The sequence below is a fragment of the Lipotes vexillifer genome, unplaced genomic scaffold (genome assembly GCF_000442215.2).
Source record: "Lipotes vexillifer unplaced genomic scaffold, Lipotes_vexillifer_v1.1 scaffold990, whole genome shotgun sequence".
Lineage (NCBI taxonomy): Eukaryota > Metazoa > Chordata > Mammalia > Artiodactyla > Lipotidae > Lipotes > Lipotes vexillifer.
The window spans coordinates 109,461-121,270 of NW_006773201.1; the positions used below are offsets into that span (position 1 = coordinate 109,461).

An 11,810-nucleotide genomic window follows, 5' to 3' on the forward strand; every position below is an offset into this window, starting at 1 on the left:
ACGACAAAACTAGACCCTATGGCAAAAAGAGATCCCACAGATGAAACTGCTGATACAGTTGAGACTTAAGCAAGGATCCCTAAATTGTGAGATGAATTTCTGGGTTAAAGGTACTCTGTATATGCACTTCAAGCCTGCCATTAGTACTACGTATAACCAAATAAAAAGACAGAGAGAGTTTATAGGTACAGAAAACAGTACAACATTTTGAGGGTATATGGGAGTTGTCTTTTGGAAAAAAAAAATAACAGCACAACATTAGAAGGTATACGGGAGTTTGACTTTTTCCATCTGATGACATATACTTTTTAATCTAAATGGAAACCGTCCATACTGGAAATGTATTAAATAGGCAGAATTCTCTTGCCGGTTTCTCTGCTCTTGGTAGATGTCCTTCTGGCTTTAGCTGGTACCTGTAATGAAGAAACTTCTCACGAACAAATTCCACTGCCCTGAGGAAGGATAGAGCTGGAAGAGCTACTAAAGCAGGGAGCAGAGACGACAGAGGGACAGGTCTGTAAGGAAAGTGTCCAAAAAAGGGCAGCTAGAAAAACGAGAAGGTAAAAAGAGAAAGGGCGTGGCTGAGCTGAGGCAATTTCAGTGTTGTCTCAGCAAGAGCGGGGCTTAACTGTGGTTTTCTCCCGCAAGAAATCCGCTGGATCTGGAGTCGGCTCCCACCTCATTCACCAACCTTTATCACCGTGTACAGAGAGGGTGCGCTCTTGCCAACACCACCCAACCTACCTCTGGATCCTCGCAGGCGCGACAGTGGCGCGCCTCCCGCCCACCTACCTACCTGTGCTGCGCCTGCGCCTCCCGCGTGCGCTCTCAAGGTCAGCACCTCCCCCAGCCTCTAACCTAGCGCCCACGGAAGTGGCAATGAAGGACGTCCTGCGTAGCCTCACCTCTGCGTGGCGTGGGGTCGCCGGCGTTCAGCAGAGGGGAGGGACTTCCTGTCCCGCTCAGGCTGAACTTCCGGCAGAGCCGGAAGATCTTCTCTCTCGCGGTGTCGAGTGGATCCCGGCTGTAGAGTGGTGAGGTTAGGTCCTGGACGGCCCCGGCGACTCCTGGGCGTCTGGTCCACGACCTGTCCTTGGCGCCATGGTGAGTCCTCCTGTGGGGGCTGGAATAACAACAGTCGGGAGGAAGGGGCCGGGAGGTCAGTCCTGTGAAGGGAGCCGGTCGGGTGCCCAGCTGAGGATGGAGCGGGCGGGAGCAATGGGGTGAGCGGTAGGACAGGACCTACCACCTGCCCCGGGGCGCCGGGGCCCTAGAGGAAGCAGTATCTGTCCTGCCCAACCGCGAGATCTGTTCAGGAGTACGGAATAGGTAGTCAGAATGTTCATGGCCCATTTACTGTGTATGGCCGTGGGCCAGGTGGTCCCAGAGTTGACCTTGCCTGGTTGATGATCTCCCTTTACTCTCAGCTGTAGGGCAGTGGCCAAGAAGCTCAGATCTTATAAATGCCTGTAGCCTTTCTAGGTGGACACAGTACATTCCCTTCTTGTAAAGGATTAACACCTGTCACTTAGAGAAAGGGCAAAGTAAAGAAACGGCAAAGTCAGTTTGTCTTTCAAACTCAGCCCTTGTGGAGTTGGAAAAGGTGTCAAATAAAAACTCTGGGCTTAGTAAGCAGGGTCTGTATTCGAAAGGAATAGCAAGGGCGTGGGCGAGGGAACTATTGGAGTAGGGAGAGTGCCCTGACCATAAGATCTGCAAGAGTCTTAAAGGTTAGGCAAAAGAGCTTCTCTTTTATGGGCAGGAGGAAACAAGGCTAGAAAGAACTGGGTGTGGGGAAGTGAGATGAAAGGGTAGTACGATTGGACTGTAAATCAGAGAAAGTTTTACCCCCATGCAAACCTGTTCTGAGGAAAAACTGTTGGGGGGTTGTATCCTGTTTCAGACTGAGGGTGGGCCAAAGTTCAGGAACCTAGGGGAAGAGATCTTTGAATTTGGGTAATATTTTGTTCCGGTTGCTCTATGGGGACAAGCAGTTCAAGTAGTCAGTTTTGAAGCAAAGAATGGGAATTTGCAGGCGTTATGTCTGCCCTTGTTATAGGTAAACAAGGTGGGTGGGTAATTCCTGAGTCTTGCTCACCTAAGTCCTATGGGGACTGTTGGTTCTTTGCAATAAGCCATTTCCAGATCAGAGAAAGGTGGCAATGGGAGGATTTCTTAACCTTTGCTGTTTCCCAATATCACAGGGGTTTGGTAATATTCAAAACTGTCAGTTACTTGACTATATAAAAGATTTCAAATCCTCATCTGGAAGACATTCTGTCTTGGAATTTGGAGTTTGCCATATTTTTTCAGGATCAAATGTTGACATTGTTCAGCTGCTGTGTATGATGATTGACTTTTGAATGATTTATAGAAACTTAACTGACTGTGAAACAAAAGAATTTCAAAATAATGTTCCTGGTGCTCTCTACCAGCTAACCTCTGACTTTTTTGGGCACAGGTGTGTGTGTGTGTGTTTGTGTGTTTGTGTGTGTGTGTGTGTTTCTTTAAACCTCAGTGAATGGTACAATTTGCAGTCATTAACAGTTTTTTTTTCCTCCTTTTGTATCAATGAAATTAGACAAAGATAAGGAACAGTAGAACTGTAAGGAACCAAAGATAATAACTACCATAACCACCTTCCTCCCTCCCCCCAACCCCAATTTAATAGAGGGAAGGATCTGACGTCTAGAAATAGGCAGTGATTTAACTAAAGTAGCGATAGTTTGGCACAGTCTGGACTATAACCCAAATCTCCAGTTCTTAAATTTCAGCTCAGTATTTGATATCTTGGCCTGAAAAGTTGAAGATAGGGTGTAATTAAAAACTTTAAATTTATAATTGTCACAAAGAAGCTGAATGTGAACTTGTCAGTATTCTATAGTAATAGAAGTAGAGCCCCTCTCCCCTCTCAAAAAAAGGTAGTTTTGTTTTAAGCTAAGGTAAACTCATGATGTTTATCAAAATGCCACTTAAGAGAATGTCACCTGGAGAATGTCACCAGGAGCCAGATAGTTTACTCTCCATTTTGTTATTGCTTATAGTTCTGAGTTAATTACTAAGCTTGCAGCTTTACCTTCCCCAACTATGAAATTGATAATGTCTGTATATGCAAGTGTGTTCATTGCCTGGAATCCTTCAAAGGAAAGGGTTTAGCTATTATATGAAGTGAACAAGTGTTGAATTTGTTTAGGATTCAGCTTAGTTGAATTGAGGTCTTGTGCACTGCTTGGTCATAATGATATAATGAAAAGGGCACAGAAGTCAGAAAACCCAGATTCTGCCCATTATTATATGAATTGGGCAAAATCACTCAACATGGATAAGAATTCCAATTTCCTTCTAGATAAGAGAAGTGGAACTTGATAGGAATTAAAACACCTTTTAACTCTAATATTTATGATTTTGTGACTTCACCCAGGACTTTCTTCAGAATTTTCAGAAAGTTTCTGATTAAGTAAAATTTAGTCTGATTTCCACTGTCCTGTTCCCCCATCCTCAAGTTTGATTTTCTTTTTTTTAAAAATCATTTACCTTTTCATTTTTTAATATATCAGGTTGGTAATACTTGGAATCTTTGTCAATATGTTTGGTCAAGTAATTTACTACTGTTTTAAATACAATTATGGAATGGAAAGCAAAGCCTTTTTTATTTTACACCTTGATTTTACTTTTGTTTTAGTCGATATAAACTCATGATCCAGACCAAAAATACTGAATATTCACTCTTAATTTTTTTGCTTTCATGTTGTGAGAATGGATAGTCCATAGAAAATTTACTAAAGGAATAAAGCTATTTTATTATACTTTTTGAAAATTATAGACCAACTTTAATCAAATAGATCTTTACACCATTTAGGCTGATTTGTGGGAGAAAAGTAGATTAGAGCTAACTCCTGGAATTGCAGGAATCACATGGCTTATTTTATCTATGTAACATCCTCTAGTAACTTTTACTGTGGGATTGTGCTGTGGTGTGTTGGTTGTGAAAAAAAGGTTGTGAACCTCTGCCTTAATCAGAGTTAATGAGAAAGTTTTCTTTTTGGGGAATGGGGAGGGCTGTTGGGAAGAGATAATGTGGTATAAGTTATAAGAGAGATACATGTAATGTGTTCAAAGAATAGTACAGAGAAAAGAAATTAATTCTAACGGTGGGGGTGGGAGTCATGTAATAGGTGACTTCAACTGAGTTTTAAAAAGTGACTTCAACTGAGTTTTAAAAAGTGTATTAGGACACTGGTTCTTAACTTAAGTTCACATAGGATTCACCTGTGATGCTTGATAAAAATGCTTATCTGGTCTCCATTATCGGGGGGGGTGGAGTCTGAGAATTTAATTCCTAATGAGTTTTACAGTTAAGTCTGAAACTTGTGGTCCTTAAAGCACTTTGAAGGAACTCTAATGCAGACATTAGAAACTTTGATGGAGATATTGAGGTTTTTGTGCTGAGTGATAATCAGATGTGTGGTTTGTTGATGTGGTGGATTACTTTAATTGATTTTTGATGGTTGAACTAGCCTCAAATACCTGGAATAAATTCCACTTTGTTGTGGTGTATAATTCTTGTACACTGTTGAATTTGATTTGCTGGTATTTTGTTTAGGCTTTTTGCATCTATATTCATGACAGATACTGGTCTGTAGTTTTTGTTTTTCTTGTAATGCCTTTGCCTGGTTTTGGTAGTAGGGTAATGCTGTCCTCATAGAATGAGTTAGGAAGTATTCCCTCTGCTTCTATCCTCTGAAAGAGATTGTAGAGACTTGGTATAATTTTTTCCTTAAATGTTTGGTAGAATTCACCAGTGCACCCTACTGGGCCTGGTGCTTTTTGTTTTGGAAGGTTATTAATTATTGGCTCAATTTCTTTAGTAGATATAGGCCTATTCAGATTGTCTATTTCTTGTGTCAGTTTTGGCAAATTGTATTTTTCAGAAATTGGTTAATTTCATCCAGGTTATAAAATTTGTGGGCATAAACTTGTTCATAGTGCTTCTTTATTATCCTTTTAATGTCCATGGATCTGTAGTGATATCTCCTCTGTCATTTCTGATATTAGTAATTTGTGTCCTCTCTTTTTTTCTTACCTGGCTTGTCTAGAGGCTTATTGATTTTATTGATCTTTTCAAAGAACCAGCTTTTGGTTTTATTGATTTTTCTCTGTTGGTTTCCTCTTTTCAACTTCATTAAAAATAATTCACATTATTTCTTTGCTTTTGCTTACTTTGGATTTAGTTTGCCCTTTTTCTTGTTTTGTAAGGTGGAGCCCTAGGTGATTGATTTAAGATATCTTCTAATATATGCATTTAATGCTATAAATTTCCCTCTGATCACTGCTTTTGCTGTATCCCATAAAATTTGATTAGTTGTGTTTTCATTTTCATTTAGTTCATAGAAATTAATGTTTTTAATTTCTCTTGAGATTTCCTCTCTGACCCCTGTGTTATTTAGTCTCCATGTATTTTGGGATATTCCAATTATTTTCTGTTACTGATTTCTAGTTTAATCCCATTTTGATCTGAGGGCAGACAATGTATGTTTTCTGTCCTTTTAATTTGTTAAATGTTTTATGGCCCAGAATGTGCAGTTTGAAGGATGGATTCTGGTCGGGTTTCATCAGTTTGCCACATAGTGGCAGAGATTTGGGCCTCTTCTCAGTTCTCTTGACTTTTCCTCCACCTCTTTACTAATTCTTTCCAAAAGAGGCTTAGTTCAAATAATCATAGAGACTGTTCTCTTGGTTAGCATTTGGTTGATTCAAGGTTGATTCTTTTTTTTTTTTTTTTTGCGGTACACAGGCCTCTCACTATTGTGGCCTCTCCTGTTGCAGAGCACAGGCTCTGGATGCGCTGGCTCAGCAGCCATGGCTCACGGGCCCAGCCGCTCCGTGGCATGTGGGATCTTCCAGGGCATGAACCCAGGGCATGAACCCGCGTCCCCTGCATCGCCAGACGGACTCTCAACCACTGTGCCACCAGGGAAGCCCCAAGGTTGATTCTTAAGACTGGTTTATACTTTGGGCTCTGTCCACTTTTTAGATAATTAATTCGTTTGTTTGCTCTGGGATAGAAGCTTAAAGCAAATACAGTTGATTTTAGAAAATCAGAACATATTCTAAAGTGTTCATTTTTTAAGAGAGAATTTATTATTTTCTTACTATTGTGCCATGGTTTTCCCATGTTACTAAGTCAAGAATGAACACCAACTTGCCCGAAAGGAACTTTGAAGAAATAAACCCGTTTTGTACACTGCCCTCCTACTCTTTCTGTACCACCTACCCTTGAGTTACAGAAAAAAAAAATTTTTTTTAAAGTCCTGGTGAGATTAACATTCTCTTGTTTTTAACTGAAATGATTATGTCTTTTGTTTCGCCAGTTAAAAATCATGCTCTTACTTCAAAAGTATTTGTTCAATCATTCATTCATTGTCTTTTAAGCAGTATCTATATGTCATGTACTGTTCTTGGCAACAGAAATATAACTGTTTATAAAACAGAGACATTCCTGTCTTTATGGACCTTATGTTTTATTGAGAGAGTCTGACAATAATCAAATGACACATAATATTTTTTAGTCGTGGTAAATACAATAAGGAAAGATAGAACAGAGTTAAGGACAGAGTTAAGGAAATGATTGGGGTGGTTATTTTAGATAGGGCATTCAGGGAAAGCCACAATGAGGAGGTGACATTGAAATAGATTTGAGTTCATATATGTATTCATATATGAGTTCATATATGTATTCAGCCTGTATACCTGGTATCTTTGAATATGTGTTCATGAACTGCACCCTAAAAAAGTGTTATAGTGTCAGGCACAAAGCTCATAGTTTCTTTAACTATAGTGGGAATCTTTCACTGAACAGAACAGGGAATCTTTCCGTGCAGTGAACAGAAAAATAATAGAAATGTGTGTCTTAAAATCATATATTAGTAGGTGATATTATATTTTACTGAATAGATTACATTTTTTATGCCACATATTTTTAGTCTTTTAAGTTATTACAGATCTTGGGAGAATATAATTTATTCCCTCAAAATATTCTGATTTTTGTATCTTTACTTACATTAAACAGACTTAGTAATTCTTTTGTTAAAGTAAATTAAATATCTTTTGTGTTTTGACCATAAACAAAGATTTAGAAAAACCTGAAATAATTTCACCTTTGATACTTTGATGTTGAAGCTCAGGATTTTAATATCTGACTATAGTGTTTTATTTATTTTTTAAAAAGTGTAAGATGTTACAAAAACCAACTGCTCAAACATGCGTATCTGTAAAAATGACTTTGGGAAGAATACAATAAATATATGGTATTGAAAGTCTGCTTGAACCAGAACTAGATGACCTCCATAGTTTGTTTCAAGGTTCTGTGATTCTGGATGTGTGATTTTGTGAATATTATTGATGTACTTTTAGTTGAATGTACATTGAGGGAACAAAGGAGGGGAATATTCAATTTGTATGGAGTTTAAGAAGGATTTCACAAAGGACTAGGTCTTTAAGGGTAAGTGGAAGTATGTCAGGTAGATAAGAAATTGAGTGTTACTTTTCCTCAATAGCAATAATAGCTGCATTTATTTAAAGTTAATATTTATCTACTCTACTTATATTAACTTAACTAAATACTTATAAAGTTATTCAGTCTTGGGTTTTTTTTTTTAACTTCCTACTTTTTTTTTTTTTTTTTTGGCCGTACGCGGGCCTCTCACTGTTGCGGCCTCTCCCGTTACGGAGCACAGGCTCCGGACGCGCAGACTCAGCGGCCATGGCTCACGGGCCCAGCCGCTCCGCGGCATGCGGGATCCTCCCAGACCGGGGCACGAACCCGCGTCCCCTGCATCGGCAGGCGGATTCTCAACCACTGCGCCACCAGGGAAGCCCTATTTTTTTTTTTTAATCTCCGTATTTTACCTCCTTTTTTTTTTTAACCTCTGTTTTACAGATGTAGAAATGGAGGCACGGCGAAATTAGAGTAATTCATCCAAAATCACATCTAGTGGTGGTGGAATTTGACTTCTAAATCAGGCTGTTTGGCCACTGTACTGTTGTGCCAATCTTATTGTTTATCTTTGGTAAGTTTTAACTTATGAAAGGATTGAATTTCAAAAACATTTTCCTATAGAAGTAATATTATGATTAGTGATTATATTTCTAGAAAATCCTTCCCAACTTAGTTACTACCTAGTATCACATCTCATGGTATTAGAGAAATTAATTATTACTGTCATGTGTAGCGCTAATGATTGGCATTTCTAACTCAGATGCTAAATACATCTGACACTGCTGCAGTAAGTCACAATAAGGATTCTGTCATATTCCTTTTACCTTAACTGGCACTCCTTCACGCCAAAGCATTAATTTCCCTTAGGCCTGGGGTTGAACTAGTAACACTGATGAAGTGTGGAGCAATTAGAGAACTGGGGATGAGGACCTGTGGTGAATTGGAATTTCTTATCAGCTTAAGCATGTAGTGTGTCACATTTGTTCCAAGCCTGTCTCACAGCCCATTTCTTTTCCTGAGGGCTCTCAGGATTGGCTTGCTCCTTTTCTTTCCACTTGGATTACCTATTGCTTGCAACTAGAACTTTGTTCCCTCCCTGAGTTGCAAAGAAGAATGTGGTCTTGTAGAGTATTTTGCCTTCCCTCCCAGACGTTCAGCACACTTTAGTAAAGGTTTTTACTGCTAGAAGAATTTGTGAAAGTTATCTCCCCATGTAACTTCTGCCAGACCATGAACTAATTATCTATCTAGCTAGCTAGATATTTATTATAAAGATCCTTTAGGGAAAAAAATAGAAGTGCTAGTTGATAATGGTGAATCTTTGCAATAAATTCTTGGAAGTAGAGAGGTTTGGATTGTGAAGAAGAGATAAGATGGAAATACTAAGGGGCATTGGTTAGAGAAAGGGAGACTTTTCTCCAACAGTAGAAATTACTTAGGAAGTAGGAACTTCAACAAGCTCCATATTATAAATATATGATAGTAGACTGCCATCAGTTAATGTCACAGATAAGGCACTGCTAAGGCTATGGCCATTTTTCTTTTTTCTTTTTTTTTTTTTTTTTGCGGTACGTGGGCATCTCACCGCTGTGGCCTCTCCTGTTGCGGAGCACAGGCCCCGGACGCGCAGGTCCAGTGACCATGGCTCACGGCCCCAGCCACTCTGTGGCATGTGGGATCCTCCCGGACCGGGGCACGAACCCGTGTCCCCTGCATCGGCAGGAGGACTCCCAACCACTGCACCACCAGGGAAGCCCCCATTTTAATTTTTTTAAATAAACTTAATACTTTTATCTTTGTGATAAGTAATAAAAGCCTTTTGAAACAGTAATCTTGAATTGCTTGTTTTTTATATATAGTTTTAATGTCAGCCCTTTACACAGTGCTTAGCTGATTTTTGTTATCTTCTACCTGTTGATTTCCACTGTTTGCCTACGTGCAATGATCCATGTAGAAAAAGCAGTGCCATGATTTCCTGCTTTCTTTTCCTGAAAGAAAAAGTCATACTGGAGGGTTCTGCTCAGCTAAAACTTCATTAACTTGAGTGTTTATTAAGTATTTTGATCATTTCTGAAGATTTTGGCTCTATTTATGGTGAGTATAAATAATTGATTAGAAAATAGTTCCAGTTCTTTATGGTTTATGGGCATATGCATTTAAGTGTTCCATGACTAGAATCATTTATTTCTGGATACAGTCTTGCTCAAAAGAGAAGCCATGCCTTTTTTTCCTCAAAAGTTTTGCTTTTATTAGTAGCTAATTCATTAGTAGAAATTTACTTCTGTTTAAGTTTATGCTTACTGACTTCCTGCTCTGTTCCCTATTGTCTTAATTAACGTAGAGGCAATGAAGCCTTTCTGTATCATTTATTCCTAGACAGTTTAGTTGTTTGGATAGGTCAGATGTTTCATGTTGATTATACTAATTTTTTTCTAGTCCAATTTTTTTTTTTTTGCGATATGCGGGCCTCTCACTGTTGTGGCCTCTCCTGATGTGGAGCACAGGCTCCGGTCACGCAGGCTCAGCGGCCATGGCTCATGGGCCCAGCCGCTCCGCGGCATGTGGGATCGGGGCACAAACCCATTTCCCCTGCATCGGCAGGCGGACTCTCAACCACTGCGCCACCAGGGAAGCCCTTGCGAGTCCAGTTTTTAAGCCAAAAATGAATTTGAAAAGAATCTGGATAACTGCAATTAGAATTGCCAACAAAATATATATTCCAGTCAGGAGGGACAGATAAGAAAGCTTCGGTAAAATTCATTGTAGTGTAAGTAGTAACTTTAACTGAGACATTAGTTCTTTAAAACTATTTTTTAATTTGATTTCAACTAACGTTTATTGAGTACTTATTCTTGACTTTAATAGTTTCTCAATCATTACTGTCAGAAGTAGTTATGGTCATCATAGTTCTTTCTCTTGATAGTCACTAAAATTTTTTTCAAATCATAAAGAAAATGAATCATTTAATAAGAGAGAATTGGCCAAAAAAAAAAAAAGGACTGTAGAACCTCTGGCGTTCACAAATCTCCTAAGAGAAATTCCTGCAAACCACTATTTGAGGTAAGAATGCTGGGCAGTGGGCTAGGTGTACTCCTTTACATTAACTTGAAGCTCTGATTTCTATGTAGGTCTCCTATAAATATTAGCTCATTTAATTCTTATGAGGAGGTAATAATTATTCATTCCCATTAGCAATAACCACATATCACAGGCTTTGATGGTGGCTTAAGAAATGGTAAATATGTGAATGCCAACAATCTGTTGTTTATTTAATTAAAGTATTACAGTCATCATCAGTAAGCTTTTTTAAGATTTTGGAGATCATTTGCCAACTCCTGTCATTTTGTAGATAAGGAATGAGTCCTAGAGAGGGCTTGTCTGGTTGCTGTACTAATTGTAGTTAGTGACAGAACTACCTTGATTCTAGTGTTTGATTATTCAACATATTAAAATATTAACAGTGAATGCATTTTTCTAACAGTTAATATTAGGGGTACACATTAAGTTTTCTTGGCTTTTGTATTTGGCTTAAAATTTAGAGATAAGCTGAAATTTTTATTTTGAATTGTTTAATAAAGCTTTATTAGCACACTTACCAAAGTTTGAGAGTATTTGCAATATTTACTGCATTAAATTGAGAGGATTATCTTGTAAAAATAGCTACAACTCTTTGCGTTTTTTTTTTTTAACATCTTTATTGGAGTATAATTGCTTTACAATGGTGTGTTAGTTTCTGCTTTATAACAAAGTGATTCAGCTATACATACACATATATCCCCATATCTCTTTGCTCTTGCTTCTCCCTCCCACGCTCCCTATCCCACCCTAAAATAGCTACAGCTCTTAACTCTGAGGTATGCAGAGTGCATGATATATTGTCTTTCAGTCTTAAAGTGAATCATTTTCTTTATTGTGAATAAAGTTCAGTGTTTGGCATGTATAGGAAACTGTATATAGTGAAGAACAGTGGGCAAATGTATGCTTTATCCTTTTATTTCATCTAAAAAGTAAATATTCGACTTGTAATGAAAGCCTGCGTTGCAAGGCACTTTCCTGGGAATGGGGTTGGGCCTGAAGAAATGAGTTAAGTACAGTTCTAGTGGGGGAGAGACCCTTAAATTACAACTCATCATGATAAAGTCTGTTTTGGAGTTATGCATATGTTTTTCAGTAGCCAGGAAGGTTTTATAGAGGAAATGAATGTTGAGGAATGAGGAGGAATTGGTTAGAACAAGCAAGATGATTTGTAAATGTCAAATATAAATTTATTAGTTTTGACTAATAGCTTTTTTGAGTACAGATCTGTAGGGAA

At 38.5% G+C, this 11,810-nt stretch overlaps 1 protein-coding gene across 1 annotated transcript in view; it reads left to right on the forward strand.

Annotated features, from left to right (window-relative positions):
* The first annotated feature begins 948 nt into the window (after positions 1 to 948).
* The window catches only part of TMEM161B (transmembrane protein 161B), a 70,475-nt gene continuing 59,613 nt past the window's right edge, over positions 949 to 11,810 (forward strand). The window contains exon 1 of the mRNA XM_007448151.1: positions 949 to 1,104. Coding sequence (XP_007448213.1) covers positions 1,102 to 1,104 — 3 coding nt within the window. The 5' untranslated portion in view covers positions 949 to 1,101. The remainder of the gene's footprint in view (positions 1,105 to 11,810) is intronic.